Below are 21,609 nucleotides of genomic sequence, written 5' to 3'. Positions count from 1 at the left end.
TCCTATGTTTAATAAATAATGTTGGACACAGTTTTCTCACATTTATAGAAAGTTTGTAAAAAAGTGTTTTAAAAAGTGTTCTTAGTAAAATACCAAATTTCGAACTGGCTCTCAAATATATCGTAAAGATTTGCACAATGAACATATTTAGATATCCCTTTGTTAATTAAATATAGTATTTACTTAATTTAATTACTAAAAGGTTATTAAACTACGTTACCCATAAGCCATTGTCACTCTATCGATGGGACATGGCACTGTAAATTGTAGTTCCCTACTTGCGCTGTAGGGTTAGGGTTAGGATTTCGGTAAATGGGTCATTCTTGCAACATAGCAATCCGTCATTGTTCAATGACAGTATTACTGAAGTCATAATGTCAATAAAACATGGTTTGCAACATGAAGCACATTGTATTTTTGCCTAAAAGTTAGTCCAGCCACAGCGTGTCAAAACATCACACTTGTCCAAATATGGTCATTACGGGATCTTCCGGCTGAAGGTGGGTTATAACAGAAGGTTAGTTAAATATTTGTTTCTTCTCACTAAAAATAAAAATATATTTTTATAGTTATAGATTCCTATTTGGGGCTAACCTGGCTAATCTTTTTTTCAAAGCAAGGACCTAATGATTTCCATGGTATGAACCGGAGGGTAACTAACTGTGACAGCTGTGTACAGTATAAGAAATAAAAATAATAATCTATTTCAAAATGTTTAATTTCTGCGTGTATATATACATATGTATATATATATATATACAGATATATAATCCTTTCCCAAAATGTATCAATATGTAAAACGAGAAAAAGACAAACGTAGACAGATGTAGTACAGTATCCTCTCTCACCTAGATACTTGATATTAAAGACATAAAAATAGCATTTCATTATAAAATTTTACGCAAATAAAAGCAATCCGTTTTAGTGAAATATAAAAATTTAAATAATCATTCTTATTAATAAATTTATTATATTTTAGACAAAATGGAAACAAATATGTAACTGGGAAATATGTAACAACAAATATATTGTTATTATATTTATTTTATGGTATTTATTCATGTTTGGCATAACAGACAGACAGTTCATGTAAACTTACCTATAAACAGATGCAAACAGGTAAAAGGGGTAAAAAGGTGAGAACCGGGGTCATGCTCCACAAGGAATTTTTTTTAAAGATATTTGTTTTACATGCTCATATGTAGATACTTCCAGGTATTTTACAAATATTTGTATTACCATATATGTCCAAACTGTAATTTTACACCAAAAAAGCAAACAAACATATTTTTGCAACAGTTTACAAAAATCAAGATTGAATATATTTGGTCAAAATCCCATGTTATAAAAGATGAAGTGCTATGCAGGTTATTTAAGACAATATTGGATGATTAGACCTAAAATGCAAAATGTTTGCCTTCTCTCTCTTCACCGTTTCCACATCTCAAACCTCAATTACATAAAATATTACCCTTTTTAGACATTTTAGTAAAGAGTAAAGAAAATACTATACAAAACCTGGTAGCAGTTGCCAAGTGGTTATCAGCCTTTCTTTTCCAAAACAAATAAGACCAGTCTAACTTTTCATAACTGAATATTAAAATATAATAAAAACACTTTCTCATTGGATCACTTTCTCATTTTGCTCTCAAAAAATTGAGTTGTCACCTACAGGGGAGGAGTTTGCATCAATGCAATACTAAAATTGCACTGCAAAAATCTTTAAAAATAATATCTTTGGGCATGCCATTATAACAAACAGCGTGTTTGTAGCAGGCCCTCTCCATGCTACACTACCTGGCTGTTACGCAGTTCATGACAAATGCAAAAGGTGTTTAAAATGACAACTTTTTTTTAAAAAATACTAAAAGAGTGTATGCACTGTGCAAAAACTTTAATGAAGAACAGCAAGCAAAACAACAACAACACACTCAGAACTGAAGTGTGCTTGACGAGTCCAGGTGTTCAGGGTGAGGAGACTGTCATGGTGAAAGATGGCTGGGATTTGGAGACACTGGCAAAAAATGATGCAACTCGCTGGCAGGCTCCCATGTGTCATCCCAAGTTTTGCTACTGTAAGTATCATAAGCGAAACATATCATTAGGACACAGAACAAAAATAAAGATCATTGTTGGGTTTAATTTAGAGAGTTCACTGACATTTATTAAAAAACATTATTGGATTGGCTGGAAAGGGGCTATGACTTGCAGAATAAGTTGCAGAATACTGAACAAGTTTTAAAATTTCAGCATGCTTTCATGTTGCATTCCAAGCAGATCTGTCAGTTCTACAGACTGGATGTATTGTTACATCATCTAGTACAATTGAGACCACAGATCTCGTTTGACTGCAATCGGTCCATTGAAAATCACATGTAGAACAGCATTTTCCATCTTAGAAATATTGCTTTTTTTAATGTTTCAGATGCTTAAAAATTATTTTATGTCTTCATGATTCACTACTAATGCATTATTGGGTAAATGTCCTGCTCAATAAATAAGCTTCAGCTAGTTGTGTATGTAATTGAGTACTTAATTAAAACCAAAAATATGGTCACATCAGCCCCATTTTATTGTCAATACACTGGCTGCCTGTCAACTATTTTTAAAATTGTATTAATTACTTAGAAAGCACTGAATTGTCCAGCTCCCACAATCCATTGTGTCCACTTTAATCACAAAATTTTGGGCTCTAACTAATAACTAGATATCTAAATCCACACAAGGAGGTAGATCATTCTCCTTTTTCTATCAAAAATAATGGTATATTCTTTCAAGAATTTGAAATTCAGTCACACTCTCTGAGTTTCAGTCCAGACTACTGACCATCAGCCCTTCTCTTGCCACAGACATCAATAACAGAAACTTCTATGCTGCTTGCAAGACACCATTTTAACCTTGCCTACATTATATTGGTCACAGAATAGACTACTCAGCATTATAATGGAATGAAAGAGTTAATAAAACACGACTTACCACACAGTGCAAGGCAACCAGTGGACTTTCAATTCTGCTTTTCCCTACACACACACACACACACACACACAGTAATTATTATTTGAGCTGTTTAAGTAATTACTGGATAGGGCATAACATATTGTTTTATTATCTTTAAAGGCCAGAATCAGTCACCAAGACAAGCAAGTAGCCTAATAAAAGACATTTTACCTCATTTATTCTTTCCCCAGTTATTTTATCAAACAGGAAGATCTTCTGTCTACTACATTTTCGGCAACCTTAATGATCAAAAAACAAGGAAAGTTTATTAAGCAATGAGTGTCATGCTTTGTAGTTGAATCTCAAGTTAATAGTTGTCATTTCACTTGTGAGGTGATCTGTGGTCCTGTCCACTTGTGTCCAAGTGACTGTGTCCCTGCTTTTTGTGGATCAAGCTAAATGTACTGGGCTGGGTCTCCAAAAGCCCTCCTAGCATAAAGGTGCAATAGGTGATTGTCTTCAGAAATATTTATTGTTATGCTGGTTGAAAGTCTCTTCACATCCCGATAGCAATCATTAAGTTAAGTGGTCTAAATGTATTTAATATGCATTTATATAATCTGTGGAAGGCGTAGGCCCAATACGTCCAATCAAAACGCTCGTTCCAAGCGTTTCTATTGGCTTTCCTACCTGCCTGTCAACATGTATTTGCATACCTCTGCACACCCGGTTTGCGCAGACAGGAGATACGTCATCAGCGCGTTCACGTACGCTACGCAGACAGAGCGAGAATGGCAAGCAAACAACCTGACCTTCCTTCCTGGTATTGTAGTACTTGTGAAGTTTTCTCACCAGTTAATGACATGTGATGTATTGTAGTAATGTTGTCTCTGATCGTCTGATCTGTGTACGTTCATGTGTTCAGGGGGCATGGCTTTGGACAGCGATTTGCAGGGAGGGTGGTACGCTCGCTTTCAGTGCTATCAGGCTAAAGTTAGCATTTTCCAAGATCTCCTACTGCACCTTTAAGTAAGTGATTGACATTAACCTCAGCCCTTGGACTCTGTCCACTTAAACACAGCTAAATAACTAAAGCACAAAATACTGTGTGTTGGCTATGGCTACCAATGACTGATGACCCGAATAAATTTAATTTGCCTAAAGTCAACTTTGTCTGAGAGCAAATTATATTAATTGTGTGTATTAAGGTATATCCCACGGCAAAACAAAACTTACCCTTTCTTTTCTTCTTCACACTTGGCCCCTCCTGACTCAAGGACTGGGAGATGGAAGAGGCAGCAGGTGGAGGACAAGACTGTGGAAGGGAGAGATCTGTGGGGATAAGAGATGGAGGAGAGACAGAGGTGGCAGAAGGTGCTGGTGAACAGATTGAGGTTTTTGTCCTTTTCTTCCTCTGTTGCAAAGACTTAGAGCATGGCAGTGGAGAAGACTGTGGAGGAAGAACAGCTGTAAAAGTAGTAGAAGATGGAGGAGAGAGAGAAGTTGGAGAGTGTGGGGAAGACAGAGAAACAAGGTTGAGTATAAATACAGTCTCGGACTCCTTTGTGAGATTCTTCGACTGCTCCGCGGTGAGGCTCTCCGGCAGGTCCTCGGTGAGGTTCTCTGGCAGGTCCTCGGTGAGGCTCTCCGGCTCCAGAATGGAACCACTGCACTGCTCCTGACGGGGGCTGTTGTGCTGCTCTGCTGTGGGGATGTCACTGTCCAGCTGCTGTGCTGTGGAGGTTGCTTTAATACAAGTTTACATTCATTTCAAATCTGTATTATATTAACAAAAAAAAAATACATGTATTTTAAATAATAATAATCATTTCTGAACACAAATCTTGCTCTTACCCTTAGTCAAGATAAATTCATAAGCCCTATGCATATTCTCCAAAAAATTTCTTGTGACAGGAGTGGGGTGCAGATGGGTAATTATGTCTGCAACCCACTTATTTGAAGCCTTTTTATTTTGTTTTCCAATAAATAAAATGGGCTTGTAACCCACTGCCTCAAGTTTCCGCACCTGAAATGAACAAAAGCAGTTACTACACATTAGTTAAACCCACTGAATTATTAGATACATTAGTACTGTATAAAGCAATTTTATTTTAAGGTCATTTAATGGACTTTAAATTTAATCTTTTTTTCTTTTCTTTTTTTTTATACGATCAAAGTTCAATTTCAGATAAGGCCAGAGGTACTCTTTCAGTTTCTACCATTGCCAACATGACTGACTCATTATTTGACAGAGAACACAACTTATTGTTTCTCTTTAGCACAATTTAAAGATACATAAAAATTTAAATGACATAAGACTAAGTTTATAAAGGCCACATCATACTGCTAACAGTCTATGATATTTACTATGTGACAAACATGGGCTTTCAGTTACACTTCAAATAACACTTATGAAAAATTTGCATTTTACTTACTGCAATACGGGCAGAATCAATTATGCGCCCAACATTTCTGCTTTTCTTGACAGATTGCCCCCACTGGCTATCCAGTGACACTACTTTGTCATTTATTTTTTGTTTAGTGGACAGACTTCCAAAGCAGACATAACAACTTTTCCTGCTTGCCTGATTAGGAGTCTGGCAAGATGGGCAGGGCCGGAATTTGGGCCTCGTCATAACTTGACAAGAAATATAAAGAAGAAATATACAAAAAAACAGACAGACAATGTGTTAAAATAGAGTTTTTGTAGGACCTATTGAGAGAAACAGAAAGATAGACAGATCGAACAATGTAAATAGAGAAAGAGACAGAGCGAGCTACAGAGAGACAAGTACAGGTTAACAAAACAGACGTGGCTCTTAAAAGTGCCTTTGGTTTGTGTGTGTGTGTGTGTGTGTGTGTGTGTGTGTGTGGAGGGAGGTTAAAATAAAGGAGAATGTTGGAAGCTGGCAAATTTGAAGGACCTGATAAGAGAGGAAAAAAAAATATTGAACTCCTTACATTTTTCAAAAATGTAAGGAGTTCAATATTTTTTTTTCCTCTCTTATCAGGTCCCTCTCTTATCAAAAATGATTTTTACCAGTATTTTCTTCGTCAGTGTTGGCAGATTGGGCAGTTTTGAGTTGTACTACGTGGCTTGGACAGGTGGCATTTTGATATTTCTGTTGTACTCTTTTATTTCTTTAAGGCAAATGACAGACATGGAAAATGAGAGAACACTTAATTTGCTTTATTATGCCATTTGATGAGCAAATGTTATTGTTGTAGTTATGAATTAATTTGTATAGTTTATTATTGGTAAGATTTGTGTGTTTACTATATAATTTTGTGTGGATTTTGATCAATTACTGGAAAACACACCAATCTGGCAACACTGTTCTTCATCTGAACATTTATAAATGGCTATAGTGTTGTGATCGAGCTAACTTACTGTAATATGGGTAACTGAACACACATCATAATTACAAATCATACAATCTCCTATGATATTATCCTGCATGATTATATGTGAAAAAAAATAAACAAGCTTGAATTTAATTAGCTAACTTAAGCTAGCCGACTACACATTTAGTGCAGCACGTTATATTTTTATAATATCTGCTGTCATTTACTGCATCAGGAAACCGCTACCTTGCAATTCTTAAGGTTCTAAGCACAACTTCTTGACCTGATTATACAGTTTTTGTTCGGTAAATGTAAGGATTGTTCCCATCTGTATTAATTAACTGTTCTACTTACCAAGCGGGAAATCGCAGTGGACCTTGGGATCGCGCCTTACAATGAGGTCAGCACCATGATTGATTGACTTATTAATAAATAAATAAAAATATTAAATAATCAATCAATCAATCAAACAAACAAATACATAAATAAATAAATAAATAAATAGATAAATAAATAATAGGTTGATTGCATCGCATTGCGCTGATTAATCACTGATTAACCAAACATAATCACACCACATTAAATACGTTTATCATCATCAACAAGCCTCGACAAAAACACCAGCATTACCGAGGAATACACTACTGCTGTTGCTCGCTGGAGCGTTGTTAAAGTCACCGCTGAACCTGTTTCACAGACGCACTTTGATATCAGGCAACGAGTGGTTTTTAAAATGAAAAATCAGTTAAATATGACCTGGGGGACGCCAATCGACTCGCCCTGCCATGACTAATTTATTGCAGCCTTTTCTTTTTTATTCCGATTTATCATAGTCTCGAGTCCCGTACACACTGCGGTCTGCTTTCCTGCACGTCAAATGTCAACGCCGCCGGTTCCGGTCAGAAGTCTATGGGAATCCCTGCAAGTCAAAACATGACGACAAAGGGGTACCCAGTGAGTTACAACATGACGCCAAAGGGATCCTGTGTTGTTTAGGTATATAGGCATATATGTTGCTTATGTTTTAAAAAGGTGTCACAATTTTTCCTATAGTCTAAAATAGAACCAGACACCTGCGCTATCTAGAGATATGATAATATTTCCTTTTGAACTTTTGACATTTCTTTGTGCAGACTCTGACATAAAAGGTCATGCTTCCTGCCTGAGATGGAGGAGGCAGTTGCAATTAGTAACAGAGAAAACTATATAAATGCTTGTTAGACTTTTTGTCAAGGCCGACTTTTCGTGAAGACTACTCGCTGTTATTTTTATTATTTGCTTATGAGTTATTTGTTTTTTAATAAAGCGAAACCAATGCTTTGGTGATTCGTTAACTTTTTTAAACAAGTCTCTGAGTGCTTAATTAATAATAATAATAACTTGTTATCTGAACCTGAATACAACCTAATCGAGCTTCAAGAGGTTCGAACTTGACTGAGTCAGGACGGTCACCGGCTGGAAAGCACCCAGGATCGTTAACAGCATCCATCCAGATAAGAGGTAAATATGCAATTGCCATTTATAAGGTACTTATGGATGATGAAGATGTAAATGATGAATTTTTGGATCTTTTAACCGGTATAGAAGCACAACACTTATAATGGGGGAAGATACACGGGTAGCTTGGGTAATCAGATTAACACAATGTGGCCCGCAATGAACATACACAGCAAGAGGTTGGTCTTTCTTGAGATGAGCTTGCACACCTTGCATCCTACCAGACATATTGGCAGCCCCATCGTACGTTTGACCTCGTAGTTGTGATAGTGGGAGATTCAGGCGAATCAAAACATCTTTAGCTACACTCGCTATATTTTCTCCAGTAGTGGATGTAACCTGATATAGACTCTCTGGGTTGCAAGTCTTTGTCAACAAAGAGCAGACAGAAGGACTCTTGCTCAAATCCTGCTGCATCCTGTGTCCCATCAATGATAAGAGAATACTGAACTACTGGCAATGACAAGATCTCCTTTGTAATGTCATGTACAATTGTGTTACTGACGATTTTAAGGACCTCGTTTTGGATTTTGGGGCTGGTGAAAGTATTGGGCCACCGAAGCCAGCTGGTAAGTTCATCGTCATCCTCTGCTTTGTACTTGATAAGCTGGTGGAAGTTGCCCTCTTTGTTGTCATGCCCCCTTAAAGCATTGCCTTGTCTTGCCAAGCACATAATCCCTCCCACAATCTTCAAGAGACTATTTCTGGCCACGTGCTGCTGTTTTTTTAACTGAGAGTTGTGTACTGATCGGCTGTTTGCAGTGCAAATGTGTTGTCATCGCTGCTGAATGACAATCACTGTCTTCATGCTGAGAGAACCTCTGGAGTGCTTTTTTCCAGTTGCTAAATCCTGTTTTAATAAAAGCTCCATCAGCCTTACTGGCTAAAGAGGATTTCTGGTCTCCAAAATATTTGGCACAGTAAAAACACAGCACTCCCTTCAATGAGGGGCTGTAGTGAAGCCATGTGTACTTTCTAAACCAACTGTCCTGAAATTTCAGTGTCTTTTTTGTCAAGGACTGAGTTGAAATGAAACAGGTATTTGGCTGGTGTGGGCAGCTACCAAGCTCCTCTGCGTGCTGATCACTGCTCTCCCTGTCTGGTTCTATCGCTCCTGAAAAATAAATATGAACTATTGACCTATAGTGCTAAACTAAGCTTCTTGGATGCTTACACTTACTATTTATGTGTTGTACTAAATTACATTGTAGTTCCTATTCCAATATCTTACGTGTATCTTCAGAGCAGGCCTCTGTTCGTCCTCTCCCTCCATCATGCCTGTTACTGTCCCTCTCTCCCTCTCTCTGTGCTGCCTGCATTATGACCATATACCATTATTGTTCTTGAAGAATAATGACTGACCCTAATGATCATTTTAATTTAATAAAGTATATGGTGGTTACGCCCATGTATAGAATAGACTGTGATCGGCATCTAGAGACGTGCTGTTGTTTGCTTTCAGTCCTTGTGGTAGATACGACCGTAAGTCACAAATTTTATTTTGAAAACATCTGTAATACTTCCTCTGTGTTAGTTTGATGAAAAAGGGGTCACTATTGACATGTTTAAAGATTGATGTTCTGTCCTGAAATCCATCGCAATCTGATAGCCAACATGCTAACGGAGCTGTGCAGTCGTTTTCGTATATATGCTCGTCACTACTGCACTTCGATTTGTTTATTTAGCAGTTTAAATATGTTAGTGAATGTTTACAAATGTGCAAGTTTTATGTTATTTATGATATTTTGTCATTTCTACCTTTGTGATTTCCTTTTTTAGTTTTACAAGTGAAGTAAAGTGTGCATCATCCAGGTGGATGCTACACATTGGTGGTGGATGAGGAGACTCCCCCCTTTCATGTTAAGCACTTTGAGTACCCAGAAAAGCACTATATGAATGTAACAAATTATTATTTGTTTGCCTCAATGACTCACTCATTAAGACAGTCACTTGCTGCCACCTACTGGTGGTTTACATTTATATTTAAAAGTACCTTTACTTTGCATTTTTTCCATAATTTTATGTTTGGATATTACAATAAATAAATAATAATAAAAAAAATAGTAATAATAATTTGTTACATTCATATAGTGCTTTTCTGGGTACTCAAAGTGCTTAACATGAAAGGGGGGAGTCTCCTCATCCACCACCAATGTGTAGCATCCACCTGGATGATGCGACGGCAGCCATATTGCACCAGAACACCCACCACACACCAGCTTACTGGTGGAGAGGAGAGAGAGTGATGCAGCCAATCAGTGTATGGGGCATGATTAGGAGGCCGTGTCAGGGGCCAATGGGCGAATTTGACCAGGGGTTACACCCATACTCTTTTTCGAAGGACATCCTGGGAGAGACCACAGACCACAGAGAGTCAGGACATCAGTTTAACGTCTCACCCGAAAGATGGTGCTTTTGACAGTATAGTGTCCCCATCACTATACTGGGGCGTTAGGACCCACACAGACCCCAGGGTGAGCACCCCCTGCTGGCCTCACTAACACCTCTTCCAGCAATAACCTAGTTTTCCCAGGAGGTCTCCCATCCAGGTACTGACCAGGCTCAACCCTGCTTAGCTTCAGTGGGTAACCAGTCTTGGGCTGCAGGGTGATATGGCTGTCGACCATAAAAAAATAAAAATTTAAAACACCAAGCTCATAACCTTATTTATGCTGTTATAATTTTGCAGTCTAAATGCATTCGTTCTATATTTCAGCTTCATTAAACTGTCTGTGTAAATGCTTCTAAATGCCACTTCAGTTGCTCCTGTTTATTCTGCAGTGGAAAGATATTTTTTGTTAATACTGATTTCATTGGATGGGTAACAGCCCTAGTGTCTTCTTATATTAAGTGAAATTATTAGAAAAAATTTACGAATTTGATGTAAAAGATGATGCAGGCATTTAATACAGTTAGGGAAAAATGCCCTTTAAATAGACAAAAAAAAAGAAAGAAATCAATTCTATTTTAGTATGCAGTAACTTTAGTCAAACGTAATTTCCCAACAACAAAATTATGGCCGGTGAAAATGCTGAGTGGCTTGTAATTTTGGAAAACCACTAGCCACAGTGGCTGGTGAGCAAAAAAGTTAATGTCAAGCCCTAGTTTCAACACAAGGCTTCTGCATAGGATGCACATGTGTATCCTTACCATGTTCTCAGGATGCTACTGACATTTACAGTAAGGCATTTAGCAGATGATTTTATCCAAAGTGACTTACAATAGAGGAAAATTAACAATTTGTTACAGAGCCAAACGGTATCTGTGCCACATTTATTAAAAAGCTCAGTTAGAAGACACACTAAAGCAGAGGAAAAATGCAAGGAAGAGTAAGAAGAGGATTTGTTTGTTTTTTGCAAGTGAATTGGTATAGGTTTGTGGGTTGTGATGTATCAGCAGTTCAGGTGGCACCTCAATCTATGGAGAGGATGAGAGAAGGTGAAGATTTTGCAAAGCGACTTTGTGTCTTTGTTCCTCTGTCCTCCTTCATCGCCTCGTCACAAAGCAATTAAAAAATTAATATACCCTGGCAGAGTTTGATTGGATTACAGGATTCTGGGAAGTAAGAAAGAATTGGTTATGATATTGAGAAGCACCGATGATGTTGTGAATTAGTGCTCCTCGAACCACATGCGACCTTTGCCTTTTGAAGGCCCATTTCATAACAGAAAGTGATAATTAATTACATATTTTTGTTTGCTTTGACATTTGACAGCAAGGTGAGGCCTTTACAATTGAGGGTGTAACCTACGTTAGAGGTTAAAACAGAGAGAGGGTGTGTTACATACTTAAACTATTTGGAACTATTTATGCTTTAGCATTATATAACTGTAGACAAAGGGAAAGAGCTTGGAATGAATGAATGCTGGTTTTACTTGTTTTACCTTTTGCTGCCCATATGAAAGGTTAACTGTCTAAAAATATAAAAGGTGAAAAGTATAAAAATGATTGTGAACAAGAACATTTGATTAACAAAATATTTGTACCAAATTTAAATGTGTGTCCATGCATAGTGTTACAGCTCAACTGACCTACTATCACAAATCACACTATTAGTTGGGTTGGTTGTAACAACTGCACTCTTTGTGACTGACATTGATATAAAGAGTTATGACTTTCCAACCATTTTATTTACAACAGAATTTTGCTAGTAAATTATTTCAAAGTTTGAGACACAAAACAAGAAAAATGCAACAAAAGTCATGTGGCAGTGGAAGATCAACTAATTTCATTTTATACAATCCTTCACAGTGAATGATTCATCCATGTGAAGGATCAAAGGATCGATTTGAGATCCTCATAACAATCTCTCTCTCTCTGTGTGTGTGTGTGTGTGTGTGCGAGTGTGAGAGTGTGTTCTGGTTTATATGGTTTATGTGTATCATTATACACAAATGTGTATAATGTCATGGGTACTAAAATGTAAACATGGTTTATGAGGACACTTCATGTGCCCCCGTAAACCAAAAGGCTACATTAAACACTGTTTTTTGAAATTCAAAAATTGCCATTAGTTTCCTGCGAGGGGTAGGTTTAGGTGTAGGACAATAGAAAATAGTTTGTATAGTAGAAAAAACATTACCCCTATAGAGAGTCCCCGTAAACCACATATGCAAAAGAGAGTGTGTGTGTGTGTGTGTGTGTGTGTGTGTGTTGTCAAAGGAGCAAACATAATATATCTGTGCTGCACTTTGTTGTTTCTTTATTTTTGTACATGCTTTTTCTCATATATATTTCAATTCAATTCAAGTTTATTTGTATAGCGCTTTTCACGATGCAAATCGTTGCTTTACAGAAAATTAAAGTTTCTACATTATATTTAGTAATAGCTTATCAGTGGTGATTATCTCAAGTTGATGTACATATGGCAGAAATGTACAGTAAAAATCAAGCAGTTAATGTCATGTAATCAAACAGATGGTGAACACTATTAACAGTAATGATTATACGTTGCGATCAAACTTATAGCAAAATTTGGTAGTTTTGTATGTTGGCATCATCTGAGGTCTTCTGGGGGTTGACATCATCTCTTCTCAGGTGTTCGGTCATCTCAGGTCTTTGTAAGGGCTGGATCCAGACTGAAGCTTGTGTAATTCCTACACTCTAAAAAAGATGGTTCTTTAAAGGTTCTTTACATGCAGTAATGGTTTTATTTAGAACCATAGCATCCTGAAGAACCCTTTTATGCTGAAATGGTTCTTTGTGTCAGAGTTTAGGGTTCTTTATTCCTGCCCTTTTGTTTTTCAAATCTGTCACTGTCAAAGCACCTCATTACTGATTTTCTGGAGTTCATTGATCCAACTACACACTGTCAACACACTCTCAACAGGTAAATGATTTCATTTCATAAAATTTAAATACAAATTTAATTTTATCTGGTTTCCAAACAAAACATGTTCTTATCTTTTTTTAATTTTTAGTTTAGGTTTTGGTCACATATAAGTGTTTACAGCTCAGTTAAGCTGTGGAAACTTCTCTCTTCTTCTCCACTAAATAAGTAAAAGAAACAATGAATTTATAATTCATATTGTTAGATTTTTCAAATTATTATTTGGGTTTATGTAAACATACCCAGTCACAAAAAAAATATTAAAACTATCCCATGACTTTATATCACTTTTTTTCTTTTAAGACTGTGAAGGGCTCACATACTGCCCATTTTTGCTTTTGGCCTTCATAAACATAATTGTTTTTACATAAACACATGGACACACTGTAACTCTAAACTCAACTGTGTTTTTCAGATGTATCACATCCTACAACCTCATCATCTGCAGCGAAAAATCACCACTTAATCACACCAAAATGATGGACTTAAAGGCATCATATTGATTGGATTGTGATTGTTTCACTGAAACTTGGTCTTCATCACATCTATTTTTTTGTTCTTATGTTGTTTTACTTCTTTATGTATTTATTCATGTTCAGTGTCAATGTATTCAACTAATAACTTGTTAAGAGCACTGACAATTTTGCATGTGAATAAAAACATAATTCACACAACATGCTGCTGTTGTTGTTGTTTTACTGTAAAACCTTAACCAAGGCTACACCCTTAAGAAGCCTCATTACTGATTTTCTGGAGCTCAGCCATCCAACTACATAGACTGTCAACACACTCTCAACAGGTAAATCATTTCTTTCTTAAAATGTCTTTAAATTATAACTTTCAAATGCTAATTGGTTTCCTATGTCTTTTCTCTTTTTAGTTTAAGAGAACATGTAAGTGTGACCAGCTCTATTCAGTTAAGGATACTCTCCTCTTCTTCACTAAGTAAGTGAAAGTGAAAAGTGAAAGTGAAGTGACATACGGCCAAGTATGGTGACCCATACTCGGAATTTGTGCTCTGCATTTAACCCATCCAACGTGCACACACACACCGTGAACACACACCCGGAGCAGTGGGCAGCCATTTATGCTGCGGCGCCCGGGGAGCAGTTGAGGGTTCGGTGCCTTGCTCAAGGGCACCTCAGTCGTGGTATTGAAGTGGAGAGAGCGCTGGACAGTCACTCCCCCCACCTACAATCCCTGCCGGCCCGAGACTCGAACTCGCAACCTTTGGATTACGAGTCCGACTCTCTAACCATTAGGCCTCGACTTCCCGGGTAAAGTAACAAAGATTGAATTTTTGGTCCATTTTGTTAGATATTTTTTATTCTAGTATAGGGTTTATGCATAAACATACCCATATTGACTTCATATTACTTTTTCCTTTTAACACTGTGAAGTGCTCACATGCTACTTTTGACCTTCATAAACAATTGTTTTCACATAAACAAATGAAAGGAGACACATTGTATATCTAAACTCAATTGTGCATTTCAGATGCTGTCACATCCTATAACCTCATCATCTGCAGAGAGAAACTGCCATTCAGTCACACCAAAATACAGATAATGATTAACTTAAAGGCATCATAGAGGACTGTGAAGATATTTCACTGGAGCTTGGTCTTCAATACACTATTTTATGTTCTATTTTGTTTTATTTCTTTAAGCATTTATTTATGTTCAATGTCCATTGTCATTCATTAATGTATTCTGCTATTAACTGTTGTTAGAACGCTGTCATTTTTGCTACAATTTCATGTCATTAAAAAAAAAAAAGTACCTAATTGACACGTTGTTGTTGTTGTTGTTGATTTTATGTAAAACCCTAATAGACACTTCAAGATATTATAAGACCAGGCAGATAGAAGGGGAAAAAACTATATTAATAAATAATGTATACAAATAATACTAATATTAATGATATTAACATACTAATATTAATGAAAAACTATCTTTAAAGAGGTTATTTATACCACCAATAAGGTCATATATAGCATTCAAAGCATGGTTCTCTATGGAACCCTATAAAAAAGGTTCCATTTAGCACTAAAAAGGGTTCTGCTATTGTTACAAGCTGAAGAACCCTTTTCTGGTACTGTTTAGTACCATTTTTCTTAAGAGTGTAGTTGCATCTCGTGGCAGAAACAGAGAAGGAAATAGAGAAAAATTAGCATAGTTGCTGTTCCAACTAAGCAAAAAATGATGATGTGTTCAACCCAAGCAAAAGAATGAAAATGTGCATATGATCAGATGCAGAGCTGGGTAGATTACTTACAAATTGTAATCCGTTACTGATTCCAGATTACATGACAAAAATTGTAGTCAGTAATGTAATCCGTTACATCACACATTTTAGGTAATATAGTCAGATTACTTTTAGATTACTTTTGATTTAACTAGTTTATCACATTGATTTAAATAGCATTATCTTGTACCATAATGATGTAACAAAATGCAAAGAGTAAGAAAACTTGTTCCATTCATTGTAATTTACAATATGAAGTGCATTAAACATTATATTACATCAAGGTTTCCCAAACTAGGGTTCGTAAAGGAACTGCAGAGGGGTTGTGAGTTTAATGAAAAGCTGACAATTAATTAAATCATAAAAAATTTTACATGAAAATAAATCATTTTAAAACAAACTCCTTTTTTATTTATTTTTTTTATTTGAATTCCCTTTCAAGAAAAGTCTCTTCACTAGGCGGCCATATATAAAAGTTTAGGAATGCCTGCATTACATGTAACTAAGAAATAATGACAATATGTGCATTTTAATTAGTTATAATTAATAATACATGGTTAAAAAAAAGTAATAATTTAAATAAAAATTAATGTGTTCCTCAGTAGCCTAGTTGATGCAATGTTGAAACCCTTCTTAAACCGGAAATGATTTTTGTAAATCCAGTGTTCAAATGCAGTCGCCACCTGACTAATGACTGATCTTTGTGTGAATGTCCACAAAACTGGACTATACAGGTGTTAGAATGTCGTGGAAAAGTTCATTTATTTCAGTAATTCAACTCAAATTGTGAAACTCGTGTATTAAATAAATTCAGTGCACACAGACTGAAGTAGTTTAAGTCTTTGGTTCTTTTAATTGTGATGATTTTGGCTCACATTTAACAAAAACCCACCAATTCACTATCTCAACAAATTAGAATATGGTGCCAATCAGCTAATCAACTCAAAACACCTGCAAAGGTTTCCTGAGCCTTCAAAATGGTCTCTAAGTTTGGTTCACTAGGCTACACAATCATGGGGAAGACTGCTGATCTGACAGTTGTCCAGAAGACAATCACTGACACCCTTGTAGGACCTCAACAAACGGACACACAAAATTAGTGCAAAAACAGCACAGTCCTTAAAAGAAGTCCTCTACCAGCCATCTGCGATCATGAGACTAGTTAACGATTAATCTCAGACCATGGTTTGACCCGCTTCCTGTCAGCGTTTTCTCATCCACTCAGAGGGACGATAACGACTAACTTAATCAGGAAAAACAAAGCTCCTGTGTTTTAAAGAACTGCAAGAGTCTTTCTTGCAACCCGTGGAGCAACCGCGTGATTTAGTCAAGATATAGGGATCCATACATTTCAAAAAGGAAAAGGACCATTAAAGGAACTTAAAGCCCTCAGGCCGTCAAAACCACGAGATCTGTAACATGACTCCCGCGTGCTCGGTCTCCAACTTTTCTTTTGCAACAAAAGAAACACTAACTTACACAAATGATCTCTAAAGACAATCATTTATTTCCATTGCCATTGATGCAAGTGTATCAACAAATAACATATTTGATGTCTAACATATATGCTTGATGTTTTATGTTATTGTCACGGGATGGTCGAGAGATGAGGCGAGGACTCAAGTGCAGGAGAAAAGTAGGTCTTTTATTAAAAAAAGAAACAAAAGATGAACAAAAACCACCCGAGGAATGTGAGCAGGCACCGCCGCCTGAGGAATGCGAGCGGCACCGCCGCTGAACCTTGTGTGCGGACACCGCCTGAACCCTGTGTGCGGACACCGCCGCTGAACCTTGTGTGCGGAAACCGCCGCCTGAGGAATGTGAGCGAACACCGCCGCTGAGGAATGTGAGCAGGCACCGCCGCCTGGAGGAATGTGTGCGGGCACCGCCTCGAGAGGAACGTGAGAGGCCACCGCCGCCTGGAGGAATGTGAGCGGAAACCGCCGCCTGAGGAATGTGAGCGAACACCGCCTCGGGAGGAATGCGGCGGGCACCGCCGCCTCGGAGGAATGTGAGCGGAAACCGCCGAGAGCCTTGTGAGCAGAAACCGCCGCCTGAGGAATGTGAGCGAACACCGCCTCGGGAACCCTGTGTGCGGACACCGCCTGAACCCTGTGTGCGGACACCGCCTCGGGAGGAATGTGGCGAACACCGCCGCCTCGGGAACCTTGTGCGGACACCGCCGCCTCGAGAGCCTTGTGAGCAGAAACCGCCGCCTCGAGAGGAACGTGAGAGGCCACCGCCGCCTCGAGAGCCTTGTGAGCAGAAACCGCCGCCTGAGGAATGTGTGCGGCACCGCCGCTGGAGGAATGTGAGCAGGCACCGCCGCCTGAGGAATGTGTGCGGACACCGCCTCGGGAGGATCGTGAGAGGCCACCGCCGCCTCGAGGAATGTGAGCGGGCACCGCCTCGGGAACCTCGTGAGCGGGCACCGCCGCTGAGGAATGCGAGCGGGCACCGCCGCCGGGAGGAATGCGCGGGCACCGCCGCCGGGAGGAATGCGAGCGGGCACCGCCGCCTGAGGAATGTGTGCGGACACCGCCGCCTGAACCTTGTGTGCGGAAACCGCCGCCTCGGGAGGAATGTGGCGGGCACCGCCGCCGAGAGCCTTGTGAGCGGAAACCGCCGCCTCGGGAGGATCGTGAGAGGCCACCGCCGCCTCGGGAGGTTTGTGAGCGGGCACCGCCGCCTCGGGATCCTGTGAGGATCGTGAGCAGCCACCGCCGCCTCGGGAACCTCGTGAGCGGGCACCGCCGCCTCGAGCCTTGTGAGCGGAAACCGCCGCCTGAGGAATGTGAGCGGCACCGCCGCCTCGGAGAAAAGCTCAGCGGACACCACCGCTGGGAGCTCTGTGAGCGGGAACCACCGCCTCGGGAACCTCGTGAGCGGGCACCGCCGCCTCGGAGGAACTGTGAGGATCGTGTGCGGACACCGCCGCCTCGGGAACCTTGTGCGGACACCGCCGCCGACGATCGTGAACGGCTACCGCCGCCTCGGGAACCTTGTGTGCGGACACCGCCTGGGAACCCTGTGTGCGGACACCGCCGCCTCGGGAACCTTGTGCGGACACCGCCGCCTCGGGAACCCTGTGTGCGGACACCGCCTGGGAACCCTGTGTGCGGACACCGCCGCCTGGGAACCCTGTGTGCGGACACCGCCTGGGAACCCTGTGTGCGGACACCGCCTCGGGAACCTGTGCGGACACCGCCGCCTCGGGAACCTGTGCGGACACCGCCGCCGGGGATCCTGTGAGGATCGTGAGCAGCCACCGCCGCCTGGGATCCTGTGAGGATCGTGAGCAGCCACCGCCGCCTCGGGAACCTTGTGTGCGGACACCGCCGCCTCGGGAACCTGTGTGCGGACACCGCCGCCGGGGATCCTGTGAGGATCGTGAGCAGCCACCGCCGCCGGGGATCCTGTGAGGATCGTGAGCAGCCACCGCCGCCTGGAACCTTGTGTGCGGACACCGCCGCCTCGGGAGGATCGTGAGAGGCCACCGCCGCCTCGGGAACCTGTGTGCGGACACGCCGCCTCGGGAACCCTGTGTGCGGGCACCGCCGCCTCGGGAACCCTGTGTGCGGGCACCGCCGCCTCGGGAACCCTGTGTGCGGACACCGCCGCCTCGGGAACCCTGTGTGCGGACACCGCCGCCTCGGGAACCCTGTGTGCGGACACCACCGCCTCGGGAACCTTGTGTGCGGACACCGCCGCTTCGGGACGATCGTGAACGGCTACCGCCGCCTCGAGAGCCTTGTGTGCGGGCACCGCCGCCTCGGGAGGAATGTGAGCGGAAACCGCCGCCTCGGGAGGAATGTGAGCGGAAACCGCCGCCTCGAGAGCCTTGTGTGCGGGCACCGCCGCCTCGAGGAATGTGAGCGAACACCGCCGCCTCGGGAGGAATGCGGCGGGCACCGCCGCCTGGAGGAATGTGCGGTCACCGCCGCCTCGGGAGAATGTGGCGGAAACCGCCGCCTCGAGAGCCTTGTGTGCGGGCACCGCCTCGGGAGGAATGTGGCGGGCACCGCCGCCTCGGGAGGAATGTGGCGGAAACCGCCGCCTCGAGCCTTGTGAGCAGAAACCGCCGCCTCGGGAGGAATGTGAGCGAACACCGCCGCCTCGGGAGGAATGTGAGCGGAAACCGCCGCCTCGAGAGCCTTGTGTGCGGGCACCGCCGCCTCGGGAGGAACGTGTGCGGAAACCGCCGCCTCGGGAGGAATGTGAGCGGAAACCGCCGCCTCGAGAGCCTTGTGAGCGGAAACCGCTGCCTCGGGAGGAATGTGAGCGGGCACCTCCGCCTCGGGAGGAATGTGAGCGGAAACCGCCGCCTCGAGAGCCTTGTGTGCGGGCACCGCCGCCTCGGGAGGAACTGTGAGGATCGTGTGCGGACACCGCCGCCTCGGGAACCCTGTGTGCGGACACCGCCGCCTCGGGAACCCTGTGCGGACACCGCCGCCTCGGGAACCCTGTGTGCGGACACCGCCGCTTCGGGAGCGCGAGCCGACCACGCTGCTCGCATTGACATCAGTGGGGGTTCCTGCACGCTTCGTATCAGCCCGGGACGCTCTGGGAGCGGGCTGGAGGTACTGGGTGCGGCAGACGAGGCCTCTGACGCCCCTTTGATTGTCGCTGGGGGCGCTGCAGCTTCGTCGGCCGCCACTGGGGGCGCTGCGGCTTCTGCAGCTTTGTCAGCCACCACTGGAGGCGCTGCAGCTTCGGCGAGCACTGCCTGAGGCCCTCCAGCCACCCTAGCTGGGGAACGTGCCAGGAACTCCACAAATTCCCCAAACGTCAGGTGGTCCAGCCCCCTCATCCTCCACCATTTGAGGGGCTCCTCAAGGGCGCTATTGAAAAGGTCCTTGAGGGCCGCATCATTGTACCCCAAACCCTCTGCTGCACCACAGAACCTCAGGGCAAATTTCCTCACGTCAGTATCCTGCTGACGGAGGGAGCTCAGGGCCTGGAACTGGAGGATGCGTTGGTAGAGGGGGCTGCTGACGTTAGCGGCTGGTGGATGGTGTGAGCCCATTCTCCGCTGAGTCCTCATTTCGGCTGTGTCGTTCTGTCACGGGATGGTCGAGAGATGAGGCGAGGACTCAAGTGCAGGAGAAAAGTGGGTCTTTTATTAAAAAAAGAAACAAAAGATGAACAAAAACCACCCCGAGGGGGAAAACAGGCAGGCCGGCAGAGAGCTACAGCACACATAGACAAACCCACACACGATACCAAACATCCAACATTAACAACAACACAGCACAGGACTGCAGACACCAGGAGACTATATGGGGAGCCAAACGAGGAGGACACAGGTGAAGGAACTGAAACAATAATGAGATAACAAGGAGGGCGGGGTCAGACAATAGACAGGAGAGCACATGGCACAAACAACAAACAATAAGCCATGTGCTGACACACACAGTGACATCTGGTGGCCAACCGGGGCACACCAGCAGGGCCGTGACAGTTATGCGTGGTGTGCTATATTTCGATCTTTACCTTATAACTTTCTTTTGAATAGATGGCCGTGTGTAGTATCATATTAGAGCGTATTTCAAATGCAGGAAGTTTAAATTAATGTTATGTCGATGTTCAGTTTCATATGAAGGGTGAATACTTTTATAACCATCTATTAGAAACATCCCTCACATGATGGACGAAGCATTATTTTAAAATATGCACGGAAAAAAGCAGTGCGGGGCGTGGCTTCGCCCTGTACAGACAATCTGATTGGAAGATGCCTTTAGTGGGTGGACAGAATCCAGCCCGTTAAAACTGCTAAAAAAGAACTGGGCTGCTGCTGCTGCTGCTGAAAACTGGGCCGCTGGAAGATCTTTGCGACTGGACAACCTTTGCTGCTGGAAAGCCCACAGCCTTAACATCAGGTTGACCATCCAAGACTTCAAAACTATCAACTTCTGACAAAGAAACTTGCAAAGCCTGCAGCGTAAGGACTTCAAAGCCTTGCCAGTTGCGCGCGGCCAGGAAGCCACCAATCCAAAAGGAGTGACGGCACGCAACAACGACACCGCAGCCGCAAAATCAGCTCCAGGATTCCCTCAAGCAACCATACAGAGAGCCAGCTCAGCCTTCAAGTCAACTTAACGCAAGTAACCAAACAAAACCATCTCTATTTGCTGAGCTGATGTGCATTAATCTTTAAGAGTAAAGTCAAAGCCTCTGTTTGTGACTCCATCAGGTCTGAGAACCTTAAACTTTCTTCAAATCGCAACACTCTTGCCCGAACGTGTGTATGTATG

General features: G+C 42.1%; 1 protein-coding gene across 2 annotated transcripts; it reads right to left on the bottom strand.

Moving 5' to 3' along the window:
* Window positions 1–1,658: 1,658 nt before the first annotated feature.
* Window positions 1,659–6,687, bottom strand: LOC131539402 (uncharacterized). Of its 2 annotated transcripts, XM_058773980.1 has the most exons (8): window positions 6,637–6,687; window positions 5,373–5,861; window positions 4,792–4,963; window positions 4,487–4,683; window positions 4,174–4,387; window positions 3,169–3,236; window positions 2,977–3,020; window positions 1,659–2,073 (listed from the first exon to the last, which is right to left on the bottom strand). In XM_058773980.1, exons 2-8 carry the CDS (start codon window positions 5,571–5,573, stop codon window positions 1,983–1,985), a joined length of 987 nt encoding a protein of 328 aa, XP_058629963.1. In that variant the 5' UTR covers window positions 5,574–5,861; window positions 6,637–6,687; the 3' UTR covers window positions 1,659–1,982. The 2 variants fall into 2 exon arrangements, with proteins under 2 accessions (XP_058629963.1, XP_058629962.1); XM_058773979.1 differs by having other exon boundaries at window positions 4,174–4,683.
* Between the last annotated feature and the right edge of the window lie 14,922 nt (window positions 6,688–21,609).

The sequence above is a fragment of the Onychostoma macrolepis genome, chromosome 04 (genome assembly GCF_012432095.1).
Source record: "Onychostoma macrolepis isolate SWU-2019 chromosome 04, ASM1243209v1, whole genome shotgun sequence".
NCBI lineage: Eukaryota > Metazoa > Chordata > Actinopteri > Cypriniformes > Cyprinidae > Onychostoma > Onychostoma macrolepis.
The sequence above is the reverse complement of the archived record's forward strand: the minus strand, read 5'-3'. Positions and strand labels throughout refer to the sequence as shown.

What these genes read in the sequence shown, in the direction of transcription:
- LOC131539402 (XM_058773979.1), bottom strand. Translation starts at nt 5,573, where the DNA reads ATGACGAGGCCCAAATTCCGGCCCTGCCCATCTTGCCAGACTCCTAAT. An exon ending in TGAATTTATCTTGACTAAGG is followed by an intron (nt 4,684 to 4,791) that starts GTAAGAGCAAGA and finishes CTTGTATTAAAG; the next exon opens with CAACCTCCACAGCACAGCAG. An exon ending in CTGGGGAAAGAATAAATGAG is followed by an intron (nt 3,021 to 3,168) that starts GTAAAATGTCTT and finishes GTGTGTGTGTAG; the next exon opens with GGAAAAGCAGAATTGAAAGT.